This window comes from Camelus bactrianus, chromosome 14 (assembly GCF_048773025.1).
Source record: "Camelus bactrianus isolate YW-2024 breed Bactrian camel chromosome 14, ASM4877302v1, whole genome shotgun sequence".
Taxonomy (NCBI): domain Eukaryota; kingdom Metazoa; phylum Chordata; class Mammalia; order Artiodactyla; family Camelidae; genus Camelus; species Camelus bactrianus.
The window spans coordinates 60,472,295-60,490,348 of record NC_133552.1 but is presented as its reverse complement, the minus strand read 5'-3'; the positions used below and the strand labels follow the sequence as shown (position 1 = coordinate 60,490,348).

Sequence of the window (18,054 nt, the reverse complement as noted above, 5' to 3'; positions counted from 1 at the left end):
ATCTCATCAACCAGAGGGAACAAACCCACTGCCAGGGACTTGTGATTCCAGGAGAGTGAGAAGAACACTTCTAAGGAAGGAAGATGTATTTTCCCCCAAGATCTTCAGTTAAACGTCTATCCCACCTCTTTGGGGAGAAAAAGAGAAGAAAAGAAAAGAAAAACATTTAGCAGCTTATCAAAAAAGTCATCTTCTCTTAAGATGGCTGAAATAGACATTAAAAAGGGAAACCAAGTCACTCAGAATAAGACAAAGGCAGAAAAAGGACTGTGCTTTGCTTCAGACACAGGTGCCGTGCGCGAGCCCAAGCCCAGCTCCAAGCTGTCAGCCTCAGCTGTTCCCGGTGCAAACTGGGCATCCCCAACGGGACACGGAGAGCTCTTTAAAAGACAAAGTTCTGCTACATCCTTTTTTCTAAGTGCAAACCTGTAAGTTGTTAAATTCTCAAGCAGTTTAAGACCTCTTGCAGAACAACAAAGCACTTGGAGGAACAAGCCCTTGACTGATGTCAAGCCCAGGTTTAAGTGAAAATTAAAGAAATTCAACGACTGTTTCATTTCAAAAGACAGTGAAATAAATGTTTAGTCATTGATGGACTGACCATGCGAGACTCCTAATTAGGTCTCAGGGGTAACACAGGTGATTCTGCCCTTAGTTAGAAACATTTGCAGTCTCTTACAGCATTTTCTTAAAAAATTTAGATGACTGTTTCCAACAAATGTGTTTATTTCCCGTTAATGATGTGTTGTCTAGAAAATATTTGATTTCTTTCCATCTTCTACCTTCGATTTTCAGTCTAGCCCAATTAGTTCAGTGAGATTTATATAAGTTACCCACACGCACATGCATACATATTAAATCCTAACACTTCCTGATGCTCCATGAATAGCACTTCATCACATTTGTTTTTAGCACTTACTGGTTACACAGTAACTACAATGTCTGATCAGGCTTTAGAGGCTTTTGGATTTTTTTTAAGATTAAAAATCCCTTTTCTGAAAGAGTTTATTTACCACCTACCTAGGGAATTAACAAATATAGTCACAAAAAGTTAATGCATCAACAAGATGTCAACAGAGGGTCCCGATTTCCAAAAAAAAGAAAGGGAGGAGGAAAAAGCTTATAATATCATCTGGACCAAACATCTCATTTTGCAGATAAGCAAACTGAGTCTCAGCAGGGTTCTAAGGGGAATAATTAGGGAGATAGGCAAGATGAGAGCCTATGATTCAAAGTCTAATTAGAGGTACCAACAACAAGTACTGTTGAGAAGAGAGAAATGGCCCCCAGGGAGAGTCATGGGGGGAGGACTGGATGGCTGGTGGGATCTTGATAAATTTGTTAGAAGTGGAGGCTGGGTGGTGTTTAGGAATGGGAAAAGAACCACAGCAGCCTGGAGGGAGGGTGTGGTACCTTCTGTCTGGGAGCCTTGGGAGGCAAGTTTGAGAAGATCCAATGGGGCAAGACAGTGGACGACCACGGATCTTCTAAGAGGTGGCAGTGCAGGGCAGGGGAAGGCGGACGATGTTGGGGCCATGAGAGCTGAGCTCTAGTTCAAGTCTTATCTTCACGCTGGGCAAATATGCTGAAGGGACTGGAAGCTCTCCCCAGGGGTTCCCTCACGTTAAAGAGATGACAGCACCAACCACCTTCATCATTTGTGAGAAGCAAATGATTGAACAGAAGTGTTGGCAGTCGGTCACAGCTTATGTCGTCTACCGGGTGTAGAATTCGATGATCAACAAGAACAAAAGAGGCCGTGCCCCCACTGAGCTCCCCTTCTACCTGCAGGAGGCCAGAAATAAGCATGTAAACAAGTAAGAGAATTTTCTGGCATGAGCTGCTCATGCAGAGGATGAACCACCCAGCACGGTGGTGGGAGTGACGGGGGCAGGAGCTCAGGGAGCCCGGCCAGCTGCAGTCGGCCCTCACGGCTCTCTCCCTGCCTCCCCCAACTAAGAAACTCAAACTTTAAGCTCAGGCAGCTGGGAGCTGTAAGAGCTTCTGAGTAAAGCAATGACAAGACACAAACACAAGAAGGGCACAGTGATTACTTCCCGGGACAGCCGCGTGAGACATGACGCGCTCTGCGCCTGCTCAGTCCCCGACAGAAGTCAGCCGTCTTCACATCACCTGTGAGCATCCTTCCTGAGCACTTGCACCTGGGCTGCCTAAAAGAAGCCAAAGACGGCTCCATTTTACTTCCGCTGCTCTCCCCGGCTCTTCCTGGAGTGGCTTTACTAATGAAAACACATAAACTGAATAAACACTTGGGGTAGAAACCATCTGCTTCATCTTACAAACGTCAGTAGGAACACTGTTTACCAGTGGGGTCATGAGGACAGGACACATAAAACCTTCTCAGGAACCTGAGGTGGAGGCTGGTCCTGGCAGGCATGGGGGGAAGGAGTGGGGGTCAATTAACCCTTTCAGAGCTACACGAGTCATTTCATTTTATAATCTCTATATCATAAACCACAGGTGAGGTTTATTTGCACAGCATTTTTCACATAAAGATGACAAAACGCTGTGGAAGAATTTACTATAAATATTGCTTTTGAACTTTCCACTCTATAGAGGAAATACCTAAAAAGACTGTCCAAATTCAACAGCAAAGATGATGGCAGAACTAACCAGGAAGTAGAAAAGTCTGCCGCTCACTGCCCAAACTTTTCAAAGGATTAAACTCTTTCATAATACTTGGCATCCAAGGCTGTAAATGATGAAGACTGGTTTGGTTATCTGTGCCAGGAAGTGTTTACGGAAACTGCATTTAAAATGCCGACTTGACCTTCATCAATTATTCTAAAACAAAAGTATTAGGAAAAGGCCCAGGAAACTTCATTCCCCCCAGGAAAGACAATGGTTTGTGGAAGAACGTTCCCCAAGGGAAGCTGTAACAACTTCTGGCCACTTTCCTGCTCATCTGTGTGACAAATGTGAATGAGCAGTGACAAGTCACCCTCATGGGATGCCCAATCCAAGGAGGGAACATGTGTGGGCGTGAGGGACACTTCTAGGGTCAGTACATTTGCTCTTGAATCCACGGCAAGAAGTTTTGGAGCAGTTTTAAGCTGTTGTGGGGAGCTGAGTCTCTTGCAATCCTGTGTCCCTCTGCTCCAATCCTGAGTACAGGGGCTGAGTCACCATGGCCTGCCTGATGCCTTCCAGCTGCGTGGCGGCCTGGCGGTTTCTGTTCTTAAAGAGCACAAGGTAGCAATTTAGAATCAGCTTAGTCAATAAAAATGCTGATATCTGCCTTTTTATAGGCAGTTATGAAAAACATCTGTGGCCCATGGGTTGCGAAGGAACATTCTGACCAAACTCAAAAAGGAAAAATTAAATATGCATGGCTGAGGCATGTGAAAAACAGTAACATTAATTCTACTTGTAAGATAATCTTATTCTAATATTCAGTCAGCAAACATTTAATGAGAACCTAACTACAGCCAGCTGCTGTGCTAGGTGCTGGGAATGAGAAAAGGCAAGGCCTTAGCCTCGAGAAACCAGCAATGAAGTGGCGAAGGCACACTGGGTACCACTAATCACATGATGCGCCAAGAGTTGTTCCAAACACTATTTGTTATCAACTCATTTATTCTCACGAAATGAGGTAAGGCTTATAATTAGCCTCCTTTTACAGAGGAGAAAACTGAAATACAGAGAGATTAAGTACCATGCTCCAGGAGATCAATGAGTCAGTAGGAGAAGCTAGGATTTGAACCTCGAGGGTCCAGCTCCACACAGACAGATCTATGAGCAAGGAGGCTGAAGGAGGGAAGAAAAAGCCCCAGCCACTGACTCAAAGAGTTAGCATCTGGGTAAAACTGACAGGGCTTCTAAAGGTGCATAGGAGTTTATGGCCAGGGAAGGGGGAATCTGAGAAAGGTTCCTTCCAGGCAGAGGAGTTACAAACACAAAGCACAGACATCAGAAATTATCAAGGAAAATAATTTTAAAAGATGTAAATGCACTCCTATTCCTATTTCTTAGGCAGGGAGATCCCATACAGGTCCTAGGCAAAATTAGCCAGGAGTGGAGGGGTGACCTTTGATTCAAGGAAACAAGAGCTGCAAGTGAATACAGTACAATGCTTCCTGTAGTCTGTGCACACACCAGCAGCATCGGATGCCTCCTCGGTCCAAACCACATAGGACGTGCTGCGAGATACCTGGGCTAAATCCTTAACAGACCAAAGAGGAACGCTGAAACTAAATACCTCACCAAACCAGTCTGGCAACCAAGAGAAAAAAAAACTGGGGGAGGAGGAGAGGGGACGCATGTTCCAGAAGGCCTAATTCCAACAGGCTGGCAGGTGCGCCCCTCAATTTATTTTTACAATTTCAGCAGATTAGCGGCGGCTTTGTTCCTCAGAATACGAAGAAGTTCCCAGGCCCCCGAGAGACAGGAATTCCACAACAAGAAAATGAGAAAGATACAAAGGTTGTTTGCAATGTGCAATAAACTGGCAGTTTTCAACGGAGCTATTCTGAGGTTTATCTTCCTGGAGACACTTAATGGTAATTTACACTCTCGGAACAATAGTCTTTGAAATGAGTATGATTTCATGAATCATATCACATAAATGATTAAATGATGGGTTGCAGGCGTTAACACTATTAAATTCCAATCGCTCAAGCCAATAGGAACAATAGACAGATCATCTCCACTTTAAAAACAGGTTGTGTTCCCCACGTTTGTTTATAATTTGGTTGTTTGGGATTCAAGAGTTATTTTCTTCCCCCACAAGCCATCTGTGATGTGGTGTTTAGTACCCAAGACGGAACACAGGAAAACACAACTGTGTGTTGTGAGTTCTGTGGACGCTAATCAATGAAGGGCTAGTGCCTCTTGGGAGGCAGAATGCGGTCAGTTCTAGAGATGAACACACATCCCTGGACTCTCCCTGCCATGGGGACAAATCCTCCATCTGCACGTCAATGGTGGTGGTTCCTCAACCTCCTGCAGGAGCTGGACTTCAGGAGGAGGCTGGGAAGAAGGATAAAGGAGGGCAGGGAGCCCTGAGGCAGGGGCTCTGGGGAAACAGCAGAACCATGGGGGTGTGAGGCTCCAGCTGATGGATGAGGCCAAGGCTGCTGTTTCTTCTTCTCTGCCTGGCTCCCAGACACCCCTTTTTCTCCTTCCCCAGCCTCTGGGATGGGGCCTCTTCAATTCTAGGGCTGCCACACCTGTAGGTTCGGATCAGGGTTCTTCTCCATCCCCAGTCCTCACCCACAAACAGGGATGTCAATCTCTCTCCTGACCTGAGACTATCCGTACGGCTCTTTGATGGTTCTCTCGGGATTTTCCTCTCCAGTAACCTAGAGCAACAGGGCACGTACACAGACGCATCAACGTGGAGAAGGATTGGTGTGATGTAAGCAAATTAAACTGAGATCCAGCCCCAAGACCATGATGCCCTCGAATCTAAATATATATGTAATCCACACATAGGCTTATACACACACAAACTTGTACATAGAAAGCGGAGTGAAATTCTAGCGACATGCCCACTGATATCACTATATGCAGTTCATACATCAACCTAAAAATCAGACAGCTCAGAACCAGAACCAGAGGAGCACGGTGGGGGAGGCAGGGAGGGAGGTGCTGAATACACAGACCCTCGTCCCGCCACCTCGCGTCACCAAAACACAGGAACGAGATGGACCTCACCATGCCAAAGGATGCCCACACATTTGAGTTCACAGGAAGACCCCCAACTTACTGGAACTTCAAAAGCCTCCTGGGTGTCATCCAGCATCTGGATTTTGATGGACATGAGTTTTCCTGAAGGCATGGGGGGTGGCTTCTGTCCATGTTCCAAGGTACTGATCCCCGAATTCTCTGGGGCCCCCAGTCTTGACCCTGGAGTTGGCCTCTGCTCTATTTCTCCCATGGTGAAAGCAGATTATTTAATATCTGCAGGAAGCAAAGAGAAAGAAAAAGACGTCAGAAGAGAAGACTCACTGTAACCACCTAAGTAACATTTGCCATCTCCCATCCTTCACTGTGGGAAGTTCCCAGAAGCACACAAGGGTTGGCTATCCCCACTCCCACCCTATCCCATGCACAGGAATCACACAGCGAAGCTCCAGTTCATTCACAGACAATGTCACCTTCAGCCACTGAGGCATGCAAATATTTGTGCGTATTTTATTCTTCTGCATATTTTTACATAGTTCACTCTTTTTGATTTTACAGCCAGCTCTTAATTATTCATACTATAGATTTAGTTGTGTTCAGCATATTCAGGGTCTACAATGAGCTGGACACCACTTTTTCCACATTTCCAGTCTTCTGTGAAGATAATGAACAGCGCCAAATCGTATCATTAGCATCCCTTAGTTACCTTTCATGGACCCAGTAACATACTAAATAACGTGGGCATCACCAAGACAAATAGGTAAAACATGCTGTGGCTCCAAGTTTGTCATCTGGTTGAGGAAACCAAACACACAAACACAAGTGACATAAGGCGGGGTCTTTTCACTTGATTTCTTCTGCTTGTTTCTATGACAATTACCTCCTAATTAATTTCTTTCCTGCCACTCCCACCCATTGTTCCCCCTTTCTCATACAGGAAAACATTCTGTGTATCACAGTATTGGCAAAGTTGCTTTCCTAAAGAGGAAGCACAATCTTTCCTCGAGAAATAGTTCACTCTTCTCTCACGACACACTCCACGTGTCACTCTCCTCCCCATCCCCACCCCGCATCTGTCTTGCTCCAGGTCTTCCTTCATTTGTGTCGCTCTCTTGGGCTGAACGCCTTGCACACTTTCTCCACCTGGAAACTTTGGCCATGGTTTTAAACCTCAGTTCAAAGGTCACTCCCTGACACCTGGACGGAGCTTGGGTCCCACTGCCTCCTCTGTGCTCGACCCTGCGGTCGCTCCCACTTGCGTTTGCCTGTTTCCTTCCCGCTTGACATCACAGTCATGCTAAGGCAGAAACCCAGTCTTCTGTGGATCTTAGCACCTATGAAGACACAACACCTGGCACAGAGCAGAGTTCAGTAACGGCTACGTACCAACTGGGCCAATCAGCCAGTACGTTTATAGTACCAGCTGTACATTATTACGTGCTCCAAGAGCACGGAGAATTGAGGTTTCAACGTGAGATAAAATTGTTCTTTAAAAAAAAAAAAAAAAGACGGGGGAGGGCTTCCATATGGAGAAGGCAGGAACTGAACTCAATTTAGTCTCAAACGTCAGGTAATACTTGGAAGGAGCAGAAACACACAAGGGGAAGGAATTCCAGGGAAGTGGGATGGCACCAGAAATCAGGTGGCATATCAGAAGAAGAGTGAGAATTAATGCTGCCGAGCTAAAGAAGCGTTCAGAAACTAGGCTGGAATCAAACTACAAAGGACGTCAAATGCCTCGCTGAGAAACATGGTCTTCACCCTGTAGGCAGTTGGGAGTCAGCGAGGAAGAATAATGCCACAAACAAAAGTAGAACTTCAGAAGAATGAATCAGAAGATGATATATACTAATGGGCTGGAAAGAGACAGGATGGCGGGGGCTGGGGGAGTCCAGTTACAAAGCTATTGCAACAATTCATGCTTGAAGGGGTAACTTGAACAGAGGCAATGGAAATAAAACGATGCCATAAAACCCACTTCTATGGAAAAATTAACCCGATGCTGTAAATGGTTAGCTACTGAGAAGGAGATAAAAGTATAACAATGACCAGAAAGTTTTAAATCAGGGCAGAAGGGAGGAAGTGGGGGGGGGGGGTAGGTCTGAGGCTGACTGGGGACACTGTTGAGGGTTATAAAAGGATACATCCAGCAGGCCGTGGGGGAGGTGGAAATGGATTTGGGCTGTAGGTTCAGAGTCCACCTCGCTATAAAAGTGAAAGCCCGGGGTGGGGAGAACATGGCACCCAAAAAGCAAAAAAAAAACAAAAAACACAAAAGTGCTCAGTCATTTTGGTTGTTCCGGACTGAACTGTGCCCCACCCACCCGAAAAAAAATTCTTATGTGGAAGCACTAACCCCAAGTAGCTCAGAATGGGACTGTATTTGGAAACAGGGTCCTAAAAGAGGTGATTAAGTTAAAATAAAGCCATTAAAATGGGCCACAACCCAATCTGACGGGAGTCCTTATACGAGAGGCAATCTGGACACACAGACATCAAGCATGCACGGGGGAAGGCTGTGTGGGGACACAGGGAGGAGGCGGCCAACTGCAAGCCAAGGACAGAGGCCTCGGGAGAAACCAATACTGCCAACACCGGTATCAAAACTTCTAGCCTCCAGAGCTGGGAGAAAATCAAGCTCCGTGAAGACCCCCAGGCTGCGGGGCTTTGATGCGGCCGCCCCAGCAATTTCACACAACAGTCAGTGGAGGAGATGAGGAAGAGGCAGAGAAAGAACGACCCTTTGTCTTAAGCAACAAAGTCACCGAAGGGGCACCAAGGGGTCACCGTGGTGTGAGGTATGGACTTCATGGCGCGTCTTACACATTTGAAAGTAAGTCACCCTCATCTCTTTTCTTCAGGAAAAACCATCCAGTTTGTAAATCTTATTCTGAAGGTTCTTCTGGCCCAAGGTTCTTCCTTCTCCTCGAGTCAGATTCCCAGAAGTTTCCCACCAAATTCCACATGGAAACCTCTCCCTCTTGGTGAAACCTCGAACATCCTCACCGCGACACGGAGGGCTGGTCCTGAGGTCCAGAGTGGATCAGAAACTATGGAGTCACCTCAACAGGCTGGGTGGTTGATACAAACCACCCTGCCTAAAAAGACAGGAGCTTTGCCTGGACAGGGACAGGATCTGACCACCACTAGGAAACATTTACCACTTTCTCCCACTCTCACTTTCCCCATCAGCTTCCCACCCAAGCCTGTTAGCGATTATTATTCATTCCTGTACAATTGTTTGAGGTTGTAGCCCTGTGTCAAGGCCGGGCTGGTTAAGGACCAGCCCCTTCAAGAACTGCTCCTTCTTTTTTGAATGGCCATCTACGATTTCACAGGTCTGCTAGACAAGCACCTTTCTCATTTCTGCCCCAAATAAGTTTTTTTTTTAAGAACCTAATTCCCATCTGCTTGGTTGTGTGATTATCCTTCGCTTGATCCATCTCGTGGTCTTAACAGGCACAGCTAGACCCTGCTCACCCACAGCACCTCACACAGTGGCTTACACCAAACTGAAAAACACATCACCTCTATTCATTCAATGAACCCAATGTGGGTGGTACAGATCTAATTAGTTATGACATCAGTTGTGTTGAAAATAATCTTCACAAGCCAGGCAAAGTTACTTCCCTGTCTTCTGTTCATCGTCTCAACGTTAAGAATAAATGCCACTTCCAGAGAACAGGATGACGTCAGTCCAGTTTGCCTTCCCCAAGGCCAGCCCCCTCTTTGCACTCTTTCCTCCTTGGGTGCTGATCCCTCCATCCCTCCCTGCCTCGGGAGGCAGCCCCCCCCCCCCCGCCCACTGCCTCCAACCCTGCCTTCTGGTCCCCGCTCTCCATCAGACATCGGAGTGGACAGGCCCATCCCGCCACCCCTGACGCCCGGCCTGGCCACACTGCCTCCTACCGCTCTGAGTCAGGGAGAGGAGGGGCTGCTGTGCTGATTCCCATCCAGGGAGCTGACAGCAGGGAGAAAGGGTTTATTCTCTCTTATTGCCCCACCTCAAAGGCTCTGGGGCCCCTCCGTCCAAACACATTTTCTGTTTGTCCTACCTAAGCCAAGAGCAAGGCCCTCATCACCGAAACAGAACCTTTTCCCTCCACTCTGGCCCAAGATCCCCAGGTGAACACTGTGATTTTTAGCACCCTGGCATTTAAAAATTAAATGAGTTAGTGATTAATTGACATTGGGTACCTTAACTTCCTTTATTTTTTAGTCTTCAAATGACCTCATGCCTGAATTATTTCCACTTCTGGATATTAACATTTCAACAAAGCATGTCACACTTTTTGTTTTTATACTCACAGGCAGATTGCTGCTGTGCATGGAAAGTACTGTTTAACTCAAACATAAATCCAGCCAAGACTTTTGAGTTGAGCATCCTAAGAATGTCAAAGGACTATCTGAGGAACGCTGGCGAATCATGAATGGGTAACCATAACTGATGCTTGATATCAAAATTGGCAAGGCCAGTAATAAAACACAGCCCTCCACATAAACAGATCTAACAAACCTAAAAGCCTCCTGTTTATAAATGTCAATCCACGCTCTATTCTGACTTTACCTTCGACTCCTGAATTCCTTAAGAAATACTCCAGGGAGAGGAGATTAATACTTTTTTCGTTAGGGTACATTATTACTAACATGATCATTCCAAACTGAAAAGTAAAGAGCTGTTTTTCAAACTGTTTTCTTTTTTAGATCAACTGGAAAAGTTAGTTAAAAGGAAATAATAACTACAACAAAAAAAGTAATAAAATTGTTAACTGGCATAGAAAAGATTTATAAAATTACAGTTGTCTTGTCATAGTCTCTTGGCTTAAAGACTTCCTTTTGGAATTCACCCAAAAGCAATAAAGAGCACATACACAAAAATGCAAACTCCATCCCAGAGGAAACTAGAAGACATTCTGTGACTCTGAACCACCAAACATGAGGAACACTGCCAAACTGCAGTGAAGGTCAGACAGAGGAGAAGGAAGATGCCTGAGCAGGCCGCCCGTGCCTGCAGAGCCAAGCTCCCCACAGAAGTACAATATCCAGCAACAAACCCAGCAGTAACTTTCTGGGAAGAAGGGGAACAGGTGTGCAGGTAGCACTCAGAGCTTCCCTGGACACAGTGTGGTGGGAGAGCTCAGGAAGCAAGAAAGGCAGAACTGAAGCAGAAACTGCCCAGGGAAGCCATATTTGCAGGAAGCAGACTATTACCGAGGCAAGGTGAAGAAGAGAGACCCCACTGGGAACACCACTAGTCACAGCAAGAGAAAACCAAAGGTTGAAAGGATCACACACACACACACAACCTCAGGTGACGAGAATTCCCATTGGCGTGGGACTTGGTCCTGTCTCCTGCTCACATGAAGTTCCTACAAATAACTAGTTCACAAAGAGCTTGTCTGATCACCAAAAAGGACCTTTTCAAAGATGCTGCGAGAAGAGAAGAATGAAAATGACAGATGAAAAACACCCACCAAAGCAATGTTATATGCAACAGATGAAAATTGTGCCCAAACATAGCATCATAAATTAACAAACCAATGAAATAACTGATTCGATCTACAAAAACAGAAGAGGATTTACAAGAGTTCAGGGAAGCATGAGAAGGAAATAAAGCACGAGGGCAGACTTCAGGGTGAAAAAACAGAAGAATGAATAGAAACGTCAGTGCTGTAGAACGAATTCTGTGTCACCCCCAGATTCACAGGATGAAACTTAACCTCCAGTGTGATGGTATTTGGAGGCTGGGCCTTCAGGAGGTGATTGGATGGGGAGGCTGGAGCCCTCATGAATGGAATCAGCATTCTTATGAGAGAGACCCAGAGAGTTCATGTTCCTTCCATCATGTAGGGAAACATAACACACAAGACGGCTGGCTAAGAACCAGGAGGTGAATCCACTGCCCCTTCACCCCAGATTTTCCAGCTTCCAGAACTGTGAGAAATAAGCTTCTGTTGTTTGTGGTACTTTATTATATCAGCCCAGACTTAGACAATTACCAAAACAGAAGCAGCTAAAAGGGAATGGTGAAAATATGAGTGTCTTGAGGGGAAAGATTGAGAAAAGCAAGCAAAAGATTTAAAGCAGAAAAATGATCAATATGGAAGACAAACAAAGGAGGTCCAATACATCCACAATAGGTGTCTTGAAAGGGAAAAAAAACTAAATAATGGCACAAGAAAAAAAATTTTAAGGAATAAGTTGGGAAAACATTTCAGAAACAAGTGATTTTCCATAATCAATGAACACATTCTCCAAGAAATAACATGCAGTAATGAACACCAAGTAGGCTTCCTGTGTCATCACTGACCTTCAAAAATTAAAAAGGAATCATTTGTGCATCTAGCCAGAAAGTTAAAAAAAAAAAAAAAATGGGAAGACAAAAGTTCAGACTCATCCACAGAAACATTCAATGCCTAAATGTTCAAAAATGTCCTCAAAGAAATTAAAGATGAATCAGAACATGAAATCCAGCTGAATTTTCATTCAAACATTTTTAGTCAAGAACTCATACCCTTCTGGGAGAAAATGCCAAAGGATCAACAGCAAAACAAGAGGCAAAGTGGAGAAACAAGGAAAACAATTATTGGTAAGCTTTAAATCCATTCATACTATAAGGGTAAGGCTAAAATAATTGTAATAGCTGTGGAGTATCATAACTGCTGACAATGAAGAAACAATAGGGAGTCTGGGACTTACAAATGTTAGCCACTATATATAAAAATATATTTTTTAAAAGTTTCTTTTGTATAGCACAGGGAACTAATATCTTGTAATAATCTTTAATGGAAAAAATATGAAAACGAATGTATGCATGTAAATGCATGACAGGGATATTGTGCTGTACACCAGAGATGGACACACTGCAATTGACTGTACTTCAACTAAAAAAAAAAATAATAGAACTAAAAAATTGGCATGGGAAGGAGCTGAGATGTGAGAGGCCTGTAAAAGTAAACGGTCACCACATTCTCAAAGTGGTAATAAAAAGAGAATTTAAATCTCCAAAGATATACACATGGTTAATACGCACATAAATTAGGGTCAACATTGTTCATTAGGAAATGCAAATTACATCCACAACGAGAGAGTATTTCACACCCAGTGTAACGGACAGTGACAAGTGTTACTGAGAATGGGAAAAAACTGGAATTCTCACACTGTCTACGGTGGGAATATAAAAAGGTACAGACACTCTGGAGAACATTTTGGAAGTTTCTTAAAAATTTAACCATACATTTAGCGTACAACCCAGGCACTGGCTTCCCCTAGTGACTCAGCTATTTCACTCCTGGGTATCTCCCCAAGACAGATGAAAATGTCTCAACAAAGACTTGTGTGTATGGAGATGTTCAGAGCTAAAAAAAAGAGCCAACAGGTGGAAATAACCCAAATGGTCATCACCTGGGGAGTGGATAAACAAAATGTGGTCTATTCATACAAGGGACTACTACTTATCAACGCAAAGAAATGAAATGCAGGTACACATGCTTCAGCATGGATGAAGCCCCAAAACATTTGTCTAAGTGCAAGAGCCGGATGCAAAAGACTACACAGCCTATGACCCTACTTATATGAAGTATCCAGGTAAGGCACATCTAGAGAGACAGAGAGTGGGTGCCCCGGATGAGGGCAGCAGCTGGGACTGACAGCAAAGGGCCTGAGGGATGGAGATCTTTTGCGGGGTGCTGGCAACGTTCTGGAACTAGACTGTGGTGATGGTCACACCAATCTGTAAATTTACTGAAATCTTTTGAATTGTACATTCAAAACAGGTCAAAGATATATGTCAATTACACATTAAATAGGATATGTAAACAGACACACAATCTCTCAGAAGGACGGAGAAGTAGTCAGGGAGAGGGCTGGCTCCACCGAGATGTCCAGCCCAGTTGAGGACAGGAGTGAGAGGGCCTTGCGGTTTGCTTTTCCCTCTACAATTGTCGGGACTTCTAAAATGTTGTCCCATGTACCTATTACCCATTCAGAAATAATTAGACAATTTATTAAATTTCATTTCTCTAAAAGGACAGAATCCTGCTATCCATCCAGCCCCACGTAGAGCACGAAGTCTAGTAAGATGAAATCATGGGAAAGAGGATGACAATTAGAGATTCAGACAGGCTGCTGAGGAGGAACTTGGGCAAGAGTTTTTTCTTCCAGTTTTAAACAGAAGCCACTTAAAAATTCCAGGTTAAGAAACATTCACGGGAGAAGCGGCCAGAGAGGTAGATTTGCAGGAAGAACTGGGCTGAGGTCTTGAGCGGCCAGGGCACTAGGGGCCTCCAGCTGGGGGTGGAGGAGCCTTCGTCAGCTAGGCTGAGATGAGACGCCCTGGTGGGCAAAGGGGAAGGCTGTGTAATCCCCTCCAGCTCCGTCATTCCGGCTCAGCTCCCGGTGACAAAGCCACCTTGTGCTCCTGTCCCCAGAGCCCACGCGGCCACGTCTGGCCTTTCTCAGGACTTAGATAAGGGGTTTTGAGAAAGTTAAAAACAAAAAAACCAAAAAAAACACAACGTTATCTGGGCAGCTAGACTGGCTTATTTCGAAAAAGCCTGTTAGCAGAAGTAGCAACTGCAGGTCAGCTGTTTCACATCAACCAGACGCTTCAAACAGGCAACGGACTGTGGGGCCTGTTTGATGGTTTGGGAGAAGTGGAACAGGACTCTAAGCACGTCGGGGCCCCCATTTCACCCACAAAGTAAGGAGACAAGAACGGAACTGCGGAAACTTGATAAAGATTATCTTTTCACTGTCTTTCCTCTCCAACCATAGTGGAGAAAAAAATTAAACTACAATGAAATAGGCTATCTTAACTGCCTCTAACAAATCTCTGGAAAGTACTTAAAGGAAAGCTCAGAGCAGGACAGAAATTTTCTCACATCATAGAGCTTATTTCCAAAGTCTAGTTTGCACCATATTCCTTTTCTACTCAAAAACCTGAGTCTAATCAATACTAAGATAGATGTGAAAACTCCCAGCCAGGCATTTCAACAACCTGCCCCCATTTCTCTCCTTGTAAATAAACGGTTTTCTAATCCAACTGGACTCTGCCAGTCAGCACACCTACATTTTTTCCTGGATTGTACTGGTGCTGTTGTTTCTTCTTCCTAAAATAGTCTTTCTTTACCGGCTCCAATGCCACCTCCTCCAGAAAGCCTTTCCTGATCTACTCTTCCAGGGAGGAAAAAAAAACTTACTTTATTCTCCCTAGGATTTTGCTAGTTTATTTGCATTAGAGTTCACTTGCTTTCCAGGTCTCTCTCCTCTTTTCCCGCACTGCAAACCACACTACAAGGACAGAGGGGCAGAAGAGTCTGGTTGCATTACCTGGGGGTGTGTGGTGTTCCTCCTGCCTACTCTGACCTGGGGGCTGTGAGAACTTCAAGCAGCCACGTCTCCACTACCGACATACCTTTCCTAGAAGATGGAGAAAAAGCCGACCACTGCCTGCAGGGCTTCTTAAATGTGGCTGCAAACCTGCAGCATTAGCATCACCTGGGAGCTCATTAGAAATGTAAATTCTCTGTCGGGGCTCAGGCCCGCCAAATCAGAAAGGTGGGCGTGCGCCGGCATCTGGGTGTTAACAAGCCTCCCAGGAGATGCAGCTCCAGCCGGAGACCACTGTTCTGCCTCCAAGGGTCCCAGTGAGGATCGGCTAAGGTAAGTTAACCCACCTGACACAAATCAAGCACTTACTTGACTGGATAACTTTACCAAGGAAAAAAAAAAACACAGGCACCAAATTGATTTTTTCCCAATAGCCCTTGGCAAGGAAAAGTGGCATTCCTTTTCCTATCAAATTTTCATTTGTATTCCAACCTTGTTCTAAAGATAATTTAAGACAATGCTTTTGTTTGTATTTTCACTCATTTGGTAGAACCTATTTCCGCCATTAAACAGGCAGAGACAAAAACGTGTAGGATGGAGATCAAAGTAAAAGGTGGTGGGAGGAGGCTCTTTTACTAAAAAAATCAGGAAGCCAGAAAAAAAAAATCTCTAATTATTCACATTTTTAAAACGTCAATTTTTTGATGCTGAGAGTACAAAATTACATTTTAGCTCCCCCTCCATTTTTTCCTCTAATTAAAAGGCCTGGGTAAATAAACTGTAAGGAGAAAGGCGGTCTTCTTGAAGATAAGAAACCAGCCTGCAGCCTCTCAGATTTCCACAAAACAATGGCGCTGCCAGGGAACCCAAGGCTGCATCTCTTAGGCTGCAGTCAAACTCGCTCTACTTGACACACATGATTTTCATCCACTCACCAAAGCAAGCCCTCTGTCGGTCTCCAATTGACACCGGTCAGCCTCTCCAAGTGTCTGTGGAAAGCACCTAACCCAGGTAGAGCCCATAATGAGGGTGCAGTTTATTACTGGAACTGCTTAATCCACGTCCTTGAAAATAACAGACTGTTTCAAGTACACCATCACTCAAGTGTCACAATTATTGGGCTCATCTCCACTCACAAGCATTGGTAAGGACCTGTTATGGTTCGACCAGTACACTTAGCACTCTACGGGACATGAAGCAGTGACATAACACAAAATGGTTCGTCTTTATGGGACAGATTCTCAGGCACTAGACAACAGGTAGTCAGAGATAACTGTTGAAGGCAACGTGTTTATTTCTGACAATTGGTATGATGTGAATTTTAAAAGCTACAGAAACCTAATGCCAAGGAAGTCACCTGGTCCTTGGGAAAAGGCTAACAGGTTTTAAGTAGCCCTTAAGACAGATGGAAAAGTGTGGAGAAGACACATTCCTTACCGGAGTTCACTCCAGCATCCGCCGTGTGCCAGGAGCTGCGCCCATGATGGATACAGACAAACAGAGGTGAGAAAATAGTGAAAAGAAAAGGTGAAAGGCAGGTGAGAGGCCGATTTCAGTCTGTCTGAAATAACAGGCCAAGGGACAGGAGGTCACCTGACGGCTCAGGACGAGCCACTGTGGTTTTTAAGACAAGGTGGAAACCGTGTGGCTATAAGAAAAGCTTTGGCAGTGAAGCGTTGATTAGATGAGTCCACAGTTCAGTTAGGAAACATCCATAATTGACAATGAGACTAGAGTGAAAGGAGGCATATTTGGGAAATACTTTGACATTAAGAATCTTTACAAACTGATGACAAATCAGATGTGGAGGAAGAAGATGGAATTATGGGCAAACCCAGAACTTAGACGCCAGTGAGAGACAGAACAAGGACATGCTGGGAGGTCCACGTGGTGACCGGCTGGAGCTGACTGCAGGGCATGGAGGTCTAAACGTCATGGTCTCCATTTCCTTGACACACCTTTCCTCAGACCCTGGCTACCTCCTCCCAAATGCTTTCTCCGAAGTTCAACTTTGGTAAGCTGAGCAGAGAAGCCTGAGGTTCAGGAAGGGGACTTCATAAGTCATCCACATACGAGTCAGAAGTGATGATGTGACAGTGGGTGATATCTTGGAGAGGCTGAAAAGAGCACAGAAAGAAGTAACCAAGGTGGTAGCCTGGGGTGCATGCCAACATTCATGAGCGGGAAGAGAAGGTAGGCTGGGTAAAGGAATTACAGGTTCTCAAAATTGGAGAGGCTTTTGGAGAGCATCTATGACAACCTTCTCCCTGACGGGTGAATCCCGTATTTATACGAGAGCGAGCCTGAAAGTCCATTCTGAAATCATAGCAGGCAGCCAAGGAGGCAAGAGCATCAGGGACCAGAGATGGAACCACAATGCTGAATGCTGTCGGGGCAACAAGGCAAATGAGGAATAAGAAAAGCTCATTCATTAGATACGGTATTACTGGGGTGTCAAGTGGTAGGAAGAAAAACGTATCAGCTGAGGATTGGAGGCGGACTCGGAGTGGTTATTAGTAATGCAGACAGCAAATAATCTATACTCATCTTTTTTTAATAGACTATTTTTAGAACAGTTTTATGTTACCAAGAGAGTTCCTAAATATCCTCTCTCTTTCCACAGTTTTCCTATTATTAACATCTTGCATTAGTGTGGTACATTTGTTACAACCAGTGGACACATTATTATTAATGCAAGTTCACAGTGCATGTGAGAGTTCACTCTTTGGGTTGTACAGCTGGGGTCTGACAAGTGCATAACGTCATGCATCCACAATTACAATATAATATGGGGTAATTTCACTGCCCTAAAAAATCTCTTGTTCTCCATCTATTCATCCCTGGTCCCCTTGGCCATCCTGTCCCTTGACAGCCACTGATCATTTTACTGTCTCTATAGTTTTGCCTCTTCCAGAAAGTCATATAGTTGGAATCATACAGTATGCTGCCTTTTCAGATTGGCTTTCTACTCAGCAATATACATTCAACATTCCTCCGTGTTTTTCATGGCTGAATGGCTCATTTCTTTTTATCACTGAATAACAGTCCATCATCTGGACGGATCATGGTTTATTTATA

General features: G+C 44.7%; 1 protein-coding gene across 5 annotated transcripts in view; it reads right to left on the bottom strand.

The window, feature by feature from the left end:
• The window catches only part of FARP1 (FERM, ARH/RhoGEF and pleckstrin domain protein 1), a 277,204-nt gene that overhangs the window by 215,251 nt on the left and 43,899 nt on the right, over window positions 1-18,054 (bottom strand). For all 5 annotated transcript variants that reach the window (XM_074378447.1, XM_074378446.1, XM_074378445.1 and 2 more), the window contains one exon: window positions 5,729-5,922. In XM_074378447.1, coding sequence (XP_074234548.1) covers window positions 5,729-5,899 — 171 coding nt within the window. In that variant the 5' untranslated portion in view covers window positions 5,900-5,922. The remainder of the gene's footprint in view (window positions 1-5,728; window positions 5,923-18,054) is intronic.